The sequence below is a fragment of the Syngnathoides biaculeatus genome, chromosome 9 (assembly GCF_019802595.1).
Source record: "Syngnathoides biaculeatus isolate LvHL_M chromosome 9, ASM1980259v1, whole genome shotgun sequence".
Lineage (NCBI taxonomy): Eukaryota > Metazoa > Chordata > Actinopteri > Syngnathiformes > Syngnathidae > Syngnathoides > Syngnathoides biaculeatus.
The window spans coordinates 18760062-18777652 of record NC_084648.1 but is presented as its reverse complement, the minus strand read 5'-3'; the positions used below and the strand labels follow the sequence as shown (position 1 = coordinate 18777652).

Below are 17591 nucleotides of genomic sequence, written 5' to 3'. Positions count from 1 at the left end.
TAGCTCGCTCACACTTGGAAGCGCGACGTGCTAAAAGTGTGCGGCGCGAGGCTTTTTAATAAAACATAGGGCGCTGAGAACTTGCACGGCGGAGGCTCGAGTAGAAGGGGAAAGGCGAAGGGGGGGGGGGGGGGCGCACAACAACAAACGCTCTTTATGTTCTCGCTGGAGCTTTGCATACAAACTAAATTGCATTTTTAATTCAGCGTTGGCGGGGAAATGAGAAGCAAAGAGCCGGGGGGGGGGGGGGGGTTCAGCAAACTTCTTGCCTTTAATGGATCACAATATTTCCCTTCGGAGAGGTCAAAGGTCATCTTAAGTTACACACAGACACACACACCCGACGCGGACTGTCTGGAAAGCGCACGACAACGCCGCGCCGTCGACTTTTGGCCCGAACGAGCCTCGCGAGCCTTCCGAACGAGACGTTCAGACTTTTTGCAAATAGAAAAACATACGTGGCGGCAGGTCGCAAAATTAGGGACACTTGCGCAATGTAAAAGGGATGCGATACGCCCCAAAACCCTAATAAGGATAAGCGCTATAGAAAGCGGATCAATGTTTATATCTCTTTCGTACCTAATTACTAGAATATTTTTTTATATTTATATATATTTATTTTATTTTTATATATTTATTTATATATTTTTTAAATACTGTATGTACAGTATTACTGTTTTTTTTTTTTGCAGTGAACTGAACTTAATTTTTGTGACTCAGCAGAAATGACATCATCAACAGAGCTCGTGCACGTGACGTCGCCATTTTCCCGGCGCCATATTGACGGTCAAACAGAGTCGCTCGACATTGTGGGAGACGTTGAACCGGAGGAGAATATTTACAATACCCGAGACCCGTTGCGCAGTTGGTTGTCACGACAGACGAGACAGATCTTCAAAGAGATCATTCTATGGAATACTGGCTGAAAAGACCGGAAAATATCGATGGATTTCATGATGGATGGTGCCCAACCAGAATACGCACACGCTTCATTTCAGATAGGAATTATTCTTCTCGATCTCAAATGACCAAAAAGTATTTATAAAGCCAAGTTGGCTCATTTGAGATTGAGAACAATGCGTGTTACGGAGGTTTAGTGTGGCCGCAATCGCTTCCGCGTACGTTCCGTTTTTTTTTCTTTCCCCAATCATAGTTAATGAATGAGAGTTTGTGTAAAACCAGGGGTCATTTATTTAAATATTAGTATTTGTATAGAATACTAGCTGAAAAGATCGATGGATTCCGGCAAAGGTTAACGTTTGGCCGAACACGCTTCCGCGTTCACGAGCCGTCAAAACTGTCAACTATGTGGGATTTATTCCTGATGAGAACAGATCCAGCAACAAAGTATTGGTATGCGTCCAGACTTTTATACACTTTTCCGTGTAAATCTCGAGGACTTACTCACTTCCTCCACGCGTAGATCCGATTGTCCAAGACAAGTGCAAGCCAATTAACAGTCCAATTTCTTATCGGCGAAAACATCGACTTCGGCAAAAAATACGGGTCCTCTATACCGAGTTGATGTCATTTTTCCACGTACCGTCGTTTATGTTCACCTTCTAAATGTCTCCAGGTATCGGACAAGACTCTGGGCGTCGTGCTACAAGACCGACCCAACCGACTTAGCATTGAGCAATGCTTAGCTTGACCGGCAATATGGCGACGTGAACAAAAGTCACGTGATTTGATGCCGTAGGTGCACGAGCTCGACAGGTGGACTGAAGCTAAATTGCCTCTTCTGTTTTTTGTTCATATTTCCTTTCACTGTTTTCAAACATCAAAGAATTTGTCACTAAAACCGGCGCAAACAAACGAGAACTCTCGGTCACATGTGAACAATGTGGCGGCGTCAATAAACTTAACTTGGACGTGGGAGGAAGCGGGCCACCCAGAAATTCTTTCACTGGACGTTCCTAACGTTGTATCAGTACCAGAATACTGATAGGGATAAGTATTCTCCGTGTAGTGGAGGTACATGACCTCGAGAGTCCAAACTCTCTTCAAATCTGGCGGGTGCCGTGGAGGTCTCCCAAGTGGGGCGTCGCTCCCTCCGCGTTCCTGTCCTCGCGACCCGTCTCGCACTTGCACTCCTCCACCAGCGTCACCCGTCGGTGGCGGACCTCGGCGCCGCAGCGCAGGGGCACGGTGACGGCGCGGGCCTCGGAGGGGGCGCAGCGGGAGCAGGGGGGCCGCTGGCGGGACCCCTTCCCGGTGGGCTCCGCGTCGGCGGGGACGAACAGGGAGCTGCACTGGCCGAAGCACAGCTTGTTGTGCAGCGTCACGGCGCTGCAGCCCTCTGCTGTCACACGCTGGGGGGGGGGGGGGGGGGCAAACGGATCAGAGGGTGTGGGGGTGTGGGTGTAAATTTCAAAATCAAATCACATGAAGTACATCAACTAATCAACAACTGTCAATCATGAGAAGATTCACACAGCTCTTAAGACTACACTGGAATTATGATTTTAACTTTTTCTGTACATAAAAAAAAGACATAAATATGGTTAATCTACCTTTGAATCTACTTTTTAAACTATCTATCTATCTATTTATTAACCAAATTTGGACAATGGGAGGTTCTGGCCTGATACCAGTGCTGTGTACAACACAGTACAATCTGGGTTCTCAACTACAATCAGTCAAGAAGTGATTTTGTTCGAAATCCGAATCGATATTTCCCATTACAATTAATTGAAAAGGAAATAATCCGTTCCAAGCCTAAAAAAAAATTGTCTTTTTAAAGCTTTTTTTTTTTTTTTTTTTAGCTTTTCCTGATAATAAACTGCATAGTAGAACTACACATATAGTTTAAACACTATATAATAAAATAATTGAAGAAATCCATCCATTCATCCATTTTCTTTTGCCGCTTATCCTCACGAGGGTCACGGGGAGTGCCGGAGCTTATCCCAGCTGTCAATGGGCAGGAGGCGGGGTACACCATGAACTGGTCGCCAGCCAATCACATGGCACATCGAGACAAACAGTCGCACTCACAATCACACATACGGGCAATTTAGAGTGTGCAATTAATGTTGTATATTTTTGGAATTTGGGAGGAAACCGGAGTGCCCGGAGAAAACCCACGCAGGAAAGGGGAGAACATGCAAACTCCGCACGGGCGGTTCCGGGATTGAACCCGGGACCTCAGAACTGTGAGGCCAACGCTTTCCAGTTGATCCACCAAGCCAACCCTGAAGTGTACGTATCTATGTTTTTTTTTTTGTTTGTTTGTTTTATTGCTATACATGTTGTCACTATTAGGAAGTAGTGCACGTTACCTGAACGAAAGGAACGGCGGCGCACGTCTGTTTGGCGTCCTTCAGGTTGGCGGGCAAAGACACGGCCATCTTGTTCCCCTTATCGATGGCCCTCTGCCACATGTGGAGACCTCGTCTCTTCTTGTGCTCCACCTCCGCCGGTCTTCCGGCCTCCAGGCGGTGCAGCGGGCTCACGGGGGCCTTCGGGGCCGGGCCGGGACGCCCCTGGGACAGGAAGGCGGGGAAGGCCGGCCCGGAGCTCCGGACCTGGCTTCTCCTTCCGAAGAGCCCGGACTGGGCCGGGGAGCGAGGGTCCAGCTGCACCACCCTCACGAGGCCGCGGACCGGATCGCCCGCAAGGCCGCCGCCGGATGACTCGAATTCGGTTTTCGACAATTCGGGGAAGCGCTCCAAAATGTTGCGAGGGAACGGGAAAGACGCTGCCAAAGTAGGCAAAAAGAAGACGACGATGAGCTGCAACATCGTGATGGGAAAAAAAAATGAAGAATACAGGATTTAAATAAAGTTAAATAGGGAGGAAATCTAATGTGGGGATTTGGTCCAAGGTACCCCAACGGTGACCTTGCCGTCAGGGCTGCACGCAAAGGGATGGAAGGAAGAAGCTTTTATACACAATGGCGGCTCTCACCTGCGCTTTCACGGGAGGAAGGTGCCACAATTCCCGCACAGCGGTCGACGTCGCACCCCGCTACAAAAGGATGTTGGCCAGACGACACTTCCGTCGTGACGCGCAATTTCCAAAAAACAAAAAATACAGCAAGTCGCAAGTAGAGAGAGAGAGAAACCAAACCAACAACAACAACAGCAGCAAAAATAATACTTGAAGTAGCGCTATTAAAAAAAAAATGTCCATTAAAAAAGAATAAAATGTATTTTTGCAAGCCACTGTCACAATGTGCATTCTCAACATTAAGACTTAACACTTAAATATGACAAAATTAATAGTTGTACTTAAATGACGATTTTTTTTCCCCCCAAACACGATTTAAATAGAAAAATCAAATAATTAGATTATTTTAGAAAACATGCAACTGTATTGTACACAACTAGCTATGTTTTATGTTTAAAGGGGAAATCCACCAATTTGCATTAGCAATATATTCAATAGGTCATGTAATAAGTACTCTATTTTGACAAACTGATGTTAAATCCTCTCTCATTTATTAGTATTTTGAGAAGATTTTTAATCAACAATTACGAATTTTCAGGGGTGCTGCTATTTTTGTGAGTCACATGACCTACGTGCGCGGGCGTGACGTGTTACGTGGGGTTCCAAACGCTCGATTACATGGGATACTAGATTTCCTTACTTCTATTTATTTTACTATGACTGTTTTTTTAGTCCCCCCCCCCCCTACAAATAACCTGTGATTATGCAGTTTATGAGATTCCATCGTCATGCAAGTAGCAATCAATACAAGGTAAATAAACGTGTCGGACGAGCGTGAGAAGCCCGTTTTGAAACAATCGCGGCCCGACGTGCGATCTCGGGCCCCCCCGCGGGCCGTAAAAGCGTAATGATCTTTCTGTTCCTGCTCGTCGCTTCCCAGCGCAACAAGAGCGAGTGCTGACACGAGGTCCCATCATTATTCCAGCGTTCCACTTAAGGGTGCTCCACCCGCCGTGACCTGATCACAGGCCGGACCACCAAAGTTGGAATAGTCGCACTGTTTGACTTTCTCGCGGAGGTTCTGCGGGTGTTAAGGGACGACGGAGGCCTCTCAGCGGCACAAACTGCCTGATTTTACTGGAATGCATTTGGACACAGGAAAGTCACAAGGAGATTTTTTTTTTTCCCCCCCTCGCCCTTCAAAAGACGCGTCATCACATTGTGTCCACAAGAGGGCACTGCAAAGAAATGATCGCAGCCTCAGAGGTGTAATCAGAGCTCCTGATATTGTGGCCCTCTTGTGTCCTCTTTTGTTTCCAGAAATATTACAAACACAAAAAAATGTATTCAATACACTAAACCAGTGTCTGTTAGTCTGTGAATTGTCATTATTTTCTATTACTAGTCACCCAAATGAATATCATTCATTTTTATCTGGAACTGTATTGATGGTTTCATCCAGCGTAAAAACTGCGCTTAACGAATATGCGTTCATCTGAGATGGCACGCTGTGGCGACCCCTGATGGGACAAGCCGAAAGGAAAAGAAGAAGAAGATTCTTAATAAACATCCATCCATCCATCCATTTTCTTAGCCACTTGTCCTCACAATCCCGGCTGTCAACGGGCAGGAGGCGGGTGGGGTACACCCTGAACTGGTCGCCAGCCAATCGCAGCGCACATCGAGACAAACAGCCGCACTCACAACCACACCTAAGGGCAATTTAGAGCGTGCGATTAATGTTGCATTTTTTGGGATGTGGGAGGAAACCGGAGTGCCACGCAGGCGCGGGGACAAGTTACAAACTCCACACAGGCGAGTCCGGCCTCAGAACTGTGTGGCCAACGGTTTCCAGCTAATCCACCGTGCCGCCTCTTAATATTTATATAACATTTGATGAAATTCTATTTTCCAACTTCACCGCTTCCATCATCAGACAATTTAAAAGAACAATGCTCAAACTTTACAAGTCTTGTGTGTGGGCTCCACACATTAAAGGTCACACGTACACACTTTTCCCATCGTTTAAAAACCGGAGCAAAACCTCACACATGACACAGATTGTGTGTTTATTGTTGTTTAGCGCTCTTACAGGTTGCAGTGTACTGTACTTAAGATGACTGTCCCCCCCCCTGAAAATACAAAGACGACGAAAGAGTAGTAGTAGTAGTAACAACGGACCTTTCCGACCTGTCAATCACTCGTACGATAATAGCCAATCAGAGAGCCGGATTGTCTTAACCTCTGGCTTGACACGCCCCCTGCCACCATCTTGTCCCACAAGCAATACTGGTTGTCAGTAGCGTGCGCTTGGAAAAGTTCACGTTATGAAGAAAATGGTCTTCGGATGCGCTTGGGGAACGTGCAATTCTGATGAAAGATATCCTGCTAGCTTACAAGGGCCCCGTTTGATTCATTTTCCAAAGCCTAAAACACAGTTGACGAAGTGTCTACGGTGGATTAAGGCTTGCGGAAGAGCGCACGTACAACTAAATGTGGACAATATCAACAAGCACGAGGCTGAATGTTCGAAGGTAAGTGAGGAAGTATCTTCTCTGACTTTGATTGAATTATTATCAGTGCTTTATACATTGCAGGAGAGCAACTTTCACTTTGTTCGTGTCAGCTACAGCAATTTTCGACCGAAAGGACAAAATACATAAAGGTACCGATGTAATACCTTACCCTAAAAAGACCACTCGTCAAGTGGGTTCGGCTTCAAGTTCATGTTAGGATTAGATTTAGCGCGACTTTTAAGGTTATAGATACGTCCTATCTACGTGTTTTATCTTCGTGTGGTTGCCGTCGCTAGTCGGGATGCGCGCCGCGGATTGTGCGGGAACTGCAAAAAGAAGCTAGGCTAACTGTTAGCTTAGCGTAACCTTTTCGACGTGTCAAAAGAAACGGGCAAACTTTGATCAGAATGAAGAAGAAATGGTAGAATTTGGCCTGATTATTGCACTTTAAGATCATTTTTTAATCACTGTTACAACTACTGTATGGATAAATGTTCAATTATGCCATCTTGTGTATCATAGAGGTCAGAGAACACAGGTGATAGGGGAAGCGTGATTTTTTTTTTTCTATCGTTAATTCATCCGATTGGTCTCAGGCACAGGTGTCAAACTCAAGACCCGGGGGCCAGATCTGGCTCGCCGCACGATTTTATGTGTCCCACGAAGGCAAATCATGAAAATCAACTTCCGTGATCTTTGTGATAATCTGTAACTAAATTTCAAATAGTCACATCATAAATGATAAAGCTGAGATATTGCAAGCATTTTGTGTTACCAAACATGAACGCGAGTTGAAAAACCCATTACGCTTGAGTCCTGTAAATTTCATGTGTAAATATGAAAGATTTTCATGGATTCACAGTCATAACGGCCCTCTGAGGGAATCGTAACTACAATGCGGCCCGCGACAAAAATATGAGTTTGACACCGCTGGTCTAAGGGAATCCTGGGACTTTGGTGACATCACCGGAAACAAAAATACAAAAAAAATACTGCAGGCATACCTGTCAACTTTTCGGAGCGCTAACCTGGATAAACTACCCCAAAAAAATCCTCATTGAGAGCAAAAATAATCCTTATCACATACCGAAGCAAATTATAGGTCAAAATAACGGAGGGGAAAAACACAAAGTTTTTCAATACTTTTTATTGTACATCTCCATAATGATAATATCTGAAGTTAATGTCTAAATAGCAACGTCTATTTAGTGGCATTACTGCGTGCAGAATTGTATTCATGTGTAACTTTCTTCACCAAACTCAGAATCCGTATCGTTCGTGATATCCGGCCGTACACGTAAGATTCACCAGAAAAATCTACGGCTAAACCGTACGAGTTGACAGGTATGTGTAGGAAATGGTGAAAAGCGGGCTGCGCTGAACGCATCAGGCGACAGAAACAGGAAGTTGAGGCTCTCCTGCATTTACAGTAATTGTTTTGTTATTGGGGCGCATTCAAAACATGCTAAGCTAACGCATATTTATCGTCGTCGGGCTCCGGCCGACTTGTCTCCAAACGTTACAACAATGTGGCCATTGTCTTCGAGAGTAGTCGTTGGGAAGCAACCAAAATGTTTTGGGAAAAATGTTTTTTTTTTTTTTTTGGGGGGGGGGGGTTCTTGTTGTTGTTCTAAGAAAAATAGCACAGCAAATTGTGAACAAACAGGACATTTTGTTCCTCGTCTGAGTTGAAATCCGTTGGAAGACGGCGCTGCTGCAAAGATTAATGAGGATAATTCAACAAAACAGAAGAACCAGAGGCAATTTGTCAACTGAACATTAACGCTCATTTATTTATTTAGGTGATTAAATATATAAAAATAAACATCACGTTAGCAAGGGTGTGGAAGCGCCGTTTTTTTTTTTTGTTGTTTTTCTTTGGTAAGATTCTTTTCTTATATTACACGCTAACTGATTCATTCACAATGACGCAACGCCAGCTCCCGACCGCCATTAAAACATAAATAAATCCCTCACAATCAACCGAGAGGAGACACCGGCTCCATTTTGCTGCACATTTGGAGAACCTACTGGAAATGTCGCTTTTGGCCGGGTCACCTTCGCTCATTGGGAACAGCTGACAAGCTCAGTTATCATCTGTCTTTATTAAAAAAAAAAAAAAAAAAAAAAAATCATCACCATCATCATGCTTTGTTGCCGATCTGCTTGTAGAGAACCATTGAAACCACCATGGCAGCAATCTGCAAAAAGAAAAAAAAAAAAAGAGCAACAAAGAAGGTAACTGCACAGGTTAAATAGTAATAATAATAATTCAAAAATGTATCTACTGGAACTTCTCTTTAAAGCTCCCATACATTTCGACACACACACACACACACACACACAAACACTTTTTTAACAAGTTCTCATATCAATTTGACTCCCTAAATAGCCTAAAATGTATTTCTTGTGCATTTTGTACTGCTTAAAGTATGCGTGTATATATAGATCACACAAATTTTACTTCTATTTTTTTCATTTTACCCAATTATTTAATCAGAAAAAAAATACTTCATTAGAAAAGAATAAATACATTTTAAAAAAACAGCAACAAACATTACAGGAATATTCATAATGTAAATTAAATAAATTATATCCATATTTGAAATGTATTTTTACATTATTTACGATCAATGAACTCACCAAGTTCTAATTAGATTGAGTAAAAACAATTAAAAAAAAACATTTGAAAATGCATTTTGATTGAGAGGTTTGAATCAAAATGCTACAAATATGATGGATCGGACCTGACGTCCGCCTACGTGAGAACAGGTATCGCGCGTCAACTCGTGTGTGTTTGTTTTATTTTTTAATACCTCAAGTGCGGCGATTCCGAGAGCCACGCCCGCAATGATCGCGGCGTTTTCCTCAATGAGCAGCAGCAGCTTGTCGAAGCAGCCGTCGACCAGCTGGCGGAGAGACGACGCGTTCAGGCGACCGGATGACGTGGAACACCGCAAAACGCCCGCTGGCCGGCAAATTACCTTCAGTTCTGCGGCGAGTTCCGCCGCCGATCGGCTGCACGTGTCCTTGATGGACGTCCCGTTGCAGCACTGGGACGGGTAAAAGAAGCCTCCACTTTGGGCTTGGAAGGGGGAGCCGTTGAAATCCGTGTAGTTCTTGTATCCACAGCACTGGAACTGTCCACACAGAATATCAAATCAGACGAAATCAAGCTGCGGAATGGCTCGTATTGTAACTACTGAATATGGCCCTCAGTGAGGATTCTGTTTTGAGGGCGAGCGTCGTCACGGGAATTTCAATCACGTAATCTACCGTCGTAGTTACTTCTTCTTCTTTTTCACCCCCGCTAGCAGTCTACCCCACCGTGATTGGTCTGCCCTGCACACAACGCTGTAAAAGTGGCATCCACATAAACGTCGAGGGCCGCACTGCTATTGTACTTTCACATTAAGGTGGGGGCCAGAAAATATCATCTCGCGGGCCACAAACGGCCCGTGTGCCACGCGTTTGAGACCCCGGGTTTCGCGGTACTTTCTATAAGACTTCAGAACAGTGACGTCAACAAGCTGGCGGCGGCTTCCGAGTCCTACCCCTTCCATGGTTGTGTTCCACAGCGACGTCAGGGTCTCGTCACTTCCGTACTTGTCGGCGAGGTTTTTCTGGACTTCTTCCTCGAGACTGTCAAAGATCTGCCCCGCCTGCGGACCGGGGACGAGTTCTCTGAACGTCGTCCTCGTCCCACAATGTTGCAAATGGGTCGTCCGTACTCACCAAGTCCTTGAAAACGAGCACCACCACGGCACCGGCCACCTCGATGAGGAATATAATCAGCACGATACTGAAGAACTGGAGGAGGGAAGTGGAAGCGAAATTCAACATTTCAGCTGATAGAAATATCTCACATATATTTACTGTTTCTACACTTGAATGATTCTTCAGAATATGGCCGACAAAATTTTTACTTGTACAGAGAACATTAATATCGTCTGTATAATTCCCTTCAACTTAGCAGTCACTCAAATTGACGAGCGCGATGGCGCCTTCGCACTCGCGAATCTGCACAGTCGAGCACGAAAAATCACACGCATAAAATTTGTTAAGATATTGAAAGACGTCGCTTATTTTGTGTCGTCTTGACATTAATTTACGTGTTTATTTCATAGACGTTGGTAACAAAGCAAGCCTGCTCCTAAACAACCGGTATTCACCCAGAAACAGGAAATGCAAGTTAACCGTACCGAGCATGTTCGGAAGTGATGCCAAAAACGCATGTTCAGAGCTTCTTCACGTACTGCGAGCAGATTTACGTGGAAAGTCATTGACATCATGAGCCATGTAAAAAGGAAATTCAGTTACACCAGGGGTGCGCAATGCGGCGATCGTGAGGCAGTTTTGGTTGATCGTGTGACACCCAAAAAAAAAAAAAAAAGACGTTCGACTATCATCCACCTCGTCGCTTGATTCAGGTGTGGCCAATACGTCGAGCGCACCCACATAAAGACGCGTCCAAGCGAGCCGGCCTCCCATTTTACGGCAGTCGCGGCGAGGCCGCCTGCTTGAAAAGTAGATCTTGGGGGAAACAAATCTGGGCGACATTTCTGGGATATAACACAGGTAATATTTCAGTCTCTAACTATATGAGATCATGATTTACTTTGACTTGATCTAAATTCTAACGTTTGACTAGTCTGTCCGTAGATCTAAATGCAAACGGTCATTTTCCCCCGCGTTATCTTAAAGTTGAAAACTTTTCCGATCTCTATGCTTTACGTAGATATAGATCATCTATTGCTAGCTTTCATCAATAGATTGTAAATAGATTACGTGAGATAATAACAATACATCATGATAAAATTAAATGGTTAGATGTGAATATTTAGTTTTGAAATTGCACGTCTATTGACCTCTTTAAAAATGTCTGCTTCAGTCAGAGCAGTGTCAATAAATTATGATTATGGTATTAGGTAACAACTCCATACTCGAGTATAACAACTCTCTAAGTTATTTTAAGGTCTTGAGATTCTGTCCCTAATCACACCCGCAACGTTCTATCTGCGGGCATGACTGGTGGACCACACCCGTAACTTTATATCTGCGGGCATGACTGACCATACCGGTACATTTTTCAAATGTGAGTGACTGACTGGTCATTTTTAATGTCTTAAACAAACCGGCCCCCAAGAATCAGGAAGTAGCCTGCTGACAAAGGAGTCAAAGAATTTATAAAAGGTGCTCGACCATTTTTGGCACTTTTGTTATGAGCTGTTAATTTGTAATTTCTTATGACGTGATACTCCATGAACCAGGAAGGAAGCAACCAGCTAAGTCACAAACACGTCAACAATCAGAATCAGAATCCGAATCAAAATCCGATTCAGAATCGAACAAACAAACAAATGGAATCGCGGCATTCGAATATTGTTTTGCACTTTTGTTTGAGGATTGGAAAATTAATAAAAATTGCCATTGATTGATGACGGAACCGTTCCCTTTGACCCAGAATAAAAAGTTTACAGTCTCATCTGTTAATTTGGAAATTCAACCTTCCATAAGTGGGGAGTCACGTGCGGATTTTTTTTTTTTTTTTTTTATCCCCAACCGAACACAATTTGCACATCATTCAAGCATTGGCGGAACCTCACCGTCAGCAGCATGCACCTGCTCTCCTTGACGGCGCCGCAGCAGCCCAGAAAGCCGATGACCAGCAGCACGGCGCCCACGCCGATGAGCAGGTAGCCCACGTTGGTCACCTGCGACACCGCCGGCGGAAGGGCCTCCACGCTGTCCAGTATCCCCATGAAGGAGCTGCTGTCCACCTTCACCCAGATGCCCACCCCCAGGACGGCGGCGCCCGCTACCTGAAAAGCCGGCCGGCCCGGATGAGTCCAAAGCAAGGCATTAGCGGCACGTTAGCGCGTCGCTTAGCATCAATTCAGATAACAGTAACGTCTGGGATCGCTCGTTTTGTAACATCAGCACTTTACTACCTCAGTTTCTTTGCGCTGCCGTCTTTTGCCAACCGGGCAAACTGTCCTTCACGTTCATGGGAAATATTTCATAAATAAACATGCATATTATGTGATGTTGACTTCGTACAATACAGCCCGAGGCAGTCGTCAACAAAGCCTTTTGCGCCATTTGACCCGAGCAGGGCAACGAACGTGAGGAAAACTTACAAAAATGGTGCCGTTGAAGATGAACATCATCAGTTTGAGAAAGCTTGCGCAACACATCTTGGCGGATGTTTTCACACTGTCGGGGCGAGAGAAAAAACAATTTAAGATGTGAGGGGCGACCCTTAAAAGATGGAAAATATCAACCAGAAACTTTTCTGATACAAAATAGGTGACACGATGAAAAGAAAGTGGTTTGTCTTGAGAGTTGGGCCCCAACAAGTTTGTCAATCCATCGAAAAGGGAAGAACGTCATTAAAGGGCTTCTGTCGTGAAATGGATGATTTTTAGTATGTTGTCAAAGAAAAAAACGGCAGCCGACATGGACCCATCCGTTTTTTCACCTCAAAACGTGATTTTGACATGTATGGCTTTTTGAAACTCCCGTCATAAAAATCCTCTCGAGGGATTTGTTTTCGAGAAGAAGCAGGAAGTGACGTACGGGGCAGGAGCGCCCTCCAGTGGACTCGTTCGTTTCTATCAGTTTTACCTGCGGGAACGTAGCTCGTTGTTCCTTCGTGTTAGCCAAAATGCCGGCTCGTTGCGTCGCTGGACATTGCTCGAACGCTGGGGAGGATGGATTTACCCTTCGTAAGTTTCCAAGAGACCCGGTTCGTCGTGAAAAATGGATTGCACGGGTGCAAAGGACGAGAGCTTCGTGGGTTCCAAATGACAGGTAGGTGTGTATAGAGCTACTAAAAAAAAACCAACAGTTTGGGGCAGACCAAGTAATCCATCTCTCATAAACGTAACAAAAGATCTTCATACGTATGACAGGGGTGCTAAATATGTCAACGCGCGTGTCGGACAGCTGCCTCGCCGGCGAAGGCTGCCGTGTCGGGCTCGCGGATGGCGGTGGCTGTGAACAACGCTGCCGGCAATGGCTACGACAACCCCTAAAGCGGCCCGGCTCGCCCCTATGATAAACTACCTTGTCGGCGAAAATGAGCCACCCCGCGACAAAGGCTGGCTCGGCCTTCCCGGCCGCGTCGGCTCATCTCCGCCGCTGAAGTGTGTCGGACGGGGAGGCGGTTTGGCCGCGATCGCATATGATCTGAATATGGCTCAAAACAATAGCGTAACATTGCCCCGGTACTGCACGGACCGTAAAATGAGGCAGCATCGACAGTCCGTTGCTCGCATTTGTTTTAGTTAGACATTAACCAGCCAAAAGTGGCAGACGGCGGCTTCCTCTTTCACTTTGCTAACTTCTACACGCCGAGATGAGAATCACAAGATTCAGTTGAGGTGGGGCTTCAAATATCTGCCGTGGACGTATGTTCATTTTGCCTGGTCCTATGGTACCTGCATAGTGTACGGAAACTAATGATATAGAGCAGGGGTGTCAAACTCATTTTCCTCACGGGCCACATAGTTGTTTCGGTTTCCCTCAGAGGGCCGTTGTGACTGTGAAACAAAAATATTTAGTCATCTCATCAGATTTACATCCATTTATGAACTAGTTTTGGAATGAGAAATCAAGGGTCATGTGTTTTTCCAACTATTCACGTTTGGGAACACAAAAATGCTTGTAATATCTCAACATTATCATTTATGATATATGACAACTGGAAATTTTGGTGCAGATGTTTACAATAATCATGGAAATTGACACTCTCGATTTGGCGTCGCGGACCGCATAAAATCATGCGGTGGGCCAGATCTGCCCCTCGGGCCTCGAGTTTGACACCGGTGATATAGAGCACACAGAGCAAGTAGCAAACACGGATCAATACGTGAGCCTATTGTCGATTTTAAAGCGAGGACGGCTGACCAAACAAGTAAAGGAGCCATTTTGGAACCGCACCCACGTTTAAGAGCATCTCACTCCAACCTTGGACTTTTGTGCGCATTGTTACAAAATCAATTTCTTATCCCGCAATTTGATTAATAATTAGACGTCGGCAGGACAAAGTGTACCACCGAAGCATCTGCGCAGATAAAAACATTGCTCCGATTAATGTGTATCAAAACATATCGCCACGTAAGCGGCCTTGTCATTATTTGGCTGGGGCTTTTGCGAGCGGCCCGCCCGCGATAACGTGTCATTAATGACGGACGACGGGCGCTGGCCGCAGTGCGGGTAGCGCGGCAAGGTCATAAAACACACCTTCCTCTTGACCTCACACCTTTCTCAGCCTCTTTGCCCGGCAGAGAGAAAGAAAGTTATAGTTAACGGTTTTTTTTTTCCGCCTCTTTATTGCCGTTCGAACTGGCAATGACATCAGCCGCATGATTGGGAAATTTTTTCCCAGAGAGACAATAAAATATTTTCCGTGTCGTCAGCATCAGAATTCGTTTGAAGGTAGCACAATCGGGACAACTACGGAAACGTATTACTGCCACAAAAAAAAAAAAAAGAAAAAAAAAGTCACCATCACGTTATAACGTGATGTTTCACGTTATAATGTGAATCATTTCACGTAAAAACAATTCATTTAACATCATAACAGGAAACGTTTCATGTTATAACGTGAGATGAACCACGTTATAACATGTAATTTATCACATTGAAACATGAAACATATCACGGTAAAACCGAATAAATTCTGTGTTATGACCTGAAAAGTTCGTGTCAACTTGTTGCAACCCTGTGGTCACTCACATCCATCGAAGATGGGGTACAGGAAGACACAACTACAAGTGGAATCATCATTGAGTATTGCACAAAACATGGATTTGGCGAGCTTTTTACGGACTTTTCGTGTACCCGAAGATTACCTTTTACGCATGGAGCAACATGTCGTAATGTAGTAGAACCGGAAGTAATTGCCTTTTGGGGGTGCGGGGTGAAGGGGTGTGAAATTTATTGATTATTTTCTACGTTATAACATGAAATGAATCCTGTTAAAGCGTAGAGCATATCATGTTATAACGTGAAAGTTTCACTCTGTAACAATAAATTAATTACGTTAAAACGTGAAACTTTTCACATCATAACATGAAATGATTCACATTACAACGTGTAATTAAGCACATTATAACGTGAAACATGTGATAACACGAAACATCCACATTATAATGTGAAACATGTTATAACGTGATAGTGACTTTTTTTTTGGTGTGGCAGCAATACACTTTCGTAGAAAACCACAAGTTTGCTATGAGAAAGATTTTTTAACAGTTTTTTTTGGGGAAAAGCAGGATGAATTCTCATGAAATATTTCAAATTAGTACAATGATGAAAAGATATTTTTTAACATTTGTCCAAGTTAATTTCAAGTTGCAGACGTATTAATTGGCCTGTTTAAAAAAACAAACAAAAAAAAAAAACGTACAAGCAGCCACTCAATGCAGACGGAATGATAAATGTAAGATGCTATTTTTTTTTTTTTTTTTTTTTTTTTTGGGTGGGGGGGAATAGTTTCCGGAATGATTTCTGGAGCAGAGCACGAACGTTGAAGAATGAAGCATTTATTTTTTTTCCACAACAGTTTCAAGATTAAAGTTAAAATGTTATCAGAATAAAGCCATAATGTTCTTTTTTTTTTTTTTTTTTTTAAGTTGTGATGCCGTGAGAAAATAAAGTGTCGAAGGAAAAGTGGTTTGCCCTTTTCTGAACTTCCTGCTGCTCACGGCCGTTGGATGACGACGACGACTTGTACGGGATCGAAGGATAGCGATGACGATCTGAGATGGATCAATGAGCATTTCTTTGATTCTGAATCATTTTCTTTCTTTCCAGTAAACTTTGGCGACGGTGCCATTAAAGAGATGAGCATGAACGAAGCAGTTAAGCGATTTAAAAAGAACTTTTCAGGGGCCCAATTTCCACAGTAAATATTTGACTTCTTACTAAATATTAAAATTACGTGAGAAGGCGAATTTTAGGGGATAAGCGTTGTTCGTTCGAAATTATCATCATGAAATTGATACAATAATCAATGAAATATCCCCCTGTGAATTTGCAGCATCTGAGACGTGCTCACTAAATTAAACTGCGAAAATAATGGACATTTTCTGATCATCGACTGTACCGAGTGCACCTGTGCATGTTAAGGATTTCGAGTATTAAAAAGTATTTCCGAATATGCCGACAATCGACAAATCCCACAATTTGGAGCTGTGGATTTAGTAATTGGACAGAACACATTTCTATATTTCTTTTTCCCAGCGCAATCCATCACTCATTAGGCTATTTATGAATCGGTTCTCAAAGAGATTATATCCGCCTTTTTTAAGAGAGGAAAAGAGTTTCCGCCAAAGAAAATATTGAGGTCACAGCTCAGCGACGTCGAGCGAATTCGTACCTGCGCTGAAGTGACTCGTGCGGCTCGGGGAGGAGTGTGCACCGAAAGGCTTCCGCTTGTTCTTTTATCGTCTCTCCGGTTTCACACACAAAATGCAAATATGGGGAGGAGGAGATGGTGAGTTCACGGCCTGGACGCCACTGACTTTTTTTTGGCACGGGCGATAAGAAACATTTCCTGGTGGTCAAAGTCCCTTCGGAGTCACCGACATTTATGACCGCGACCATAAGCATGTACAGCTTATGCACGATAAAAATACAAATATTGACTTACCAATTAAAGAGTCCTTATCTGGAGCACGTCGACTGGGTCGGATGAAATCGAACGCCAATAAAGTAAACAGTACGCGCGTGATACAGCACGACATGCAGGAATCAGGTTAATATCTCTTTATAATGGAGTGTTAAACAAGAAAGGATAGTCGTGAACCCAGATAGGTCATCCAAAAAGCCTTTTGGGATTAAATATTAATGTCATAAAGGGGGGGGGTTGGAGAGAATACATTGTGCAATCAAATATTATTTTATTCCAAAATATGGCATCAGACATGCAGTGAAGCGCCCTTGAAATTCCCCAATTTGAACAAGGAAACTGTTGAAAACCAGAACGTGAACAATGGCGCCCCAAGTACCTTGACGTCACAGTTATGCAACTTCCCGAGGCAGCCACAAGGGGGAAGCATGACACAAGCAGTGCGGTCCTCGCTGCTCAGGTTTGTTCCGAGTTCGCCCGCAACAGGTGCCTGCTTCCACACACTCAAAAGTGACAAACGGAGAAGTAGCGAGCGAGGCAAAAGG

General features: G+C 44.1%; 2 protein-coding genes across 2 annotated transcripts; both read right to left on the bottom strand.

Moving 5' to 3' along the window:
* Positions 1-323: 323 nt before the first annotated feature.
* On the bottom strand, positions 324-8475 carry dand5 (DAN domain family, member 5). The gene is made up of 4 exons (XM_061829409.1): positions 8439-8475; positions 3910-4203; positions 3282-3700; positions 324-2312 (listed from the first exon to the last, which is right to left on the bottom strand). The coding sequence occupies exons 1-4, from the start codon at positions 8473-8475 to the stop codon at positions 2004-2006; spliced, it is 1059 nt and encodes a 352-aa protein (XP_061685393.1). The 3' UTR covers positions 324-2003.
* LOC133506195 (tetraspanin-1-like) lies at positions 8172-17550 on the bottom strand. Its single transcript, XM_061830093.1, has 9 exons — positions 17426-17550; positions 16795-16934; positions 12548-12623; positions 12014-12229; positions 10143-10217; positions 9962-10069; positions 9392-9547; positions 9224-9316; positions 8172-8608 (listed from the first exon to the last, which is right to left on the bottom strand). Exons 1-9 carry the CDS (start codon positions 17474-17476, stop codon positions 8552-8554), a joined length of 972 nt encoding a protein of 323 aa, XP_061686077.1. The 5' UTR covers positions 17477-17550; the 3' UTR covers positions 8172-8551.
* Between the last annotated feature and the right edge of the window lie 41 nt (positions 17551-17591).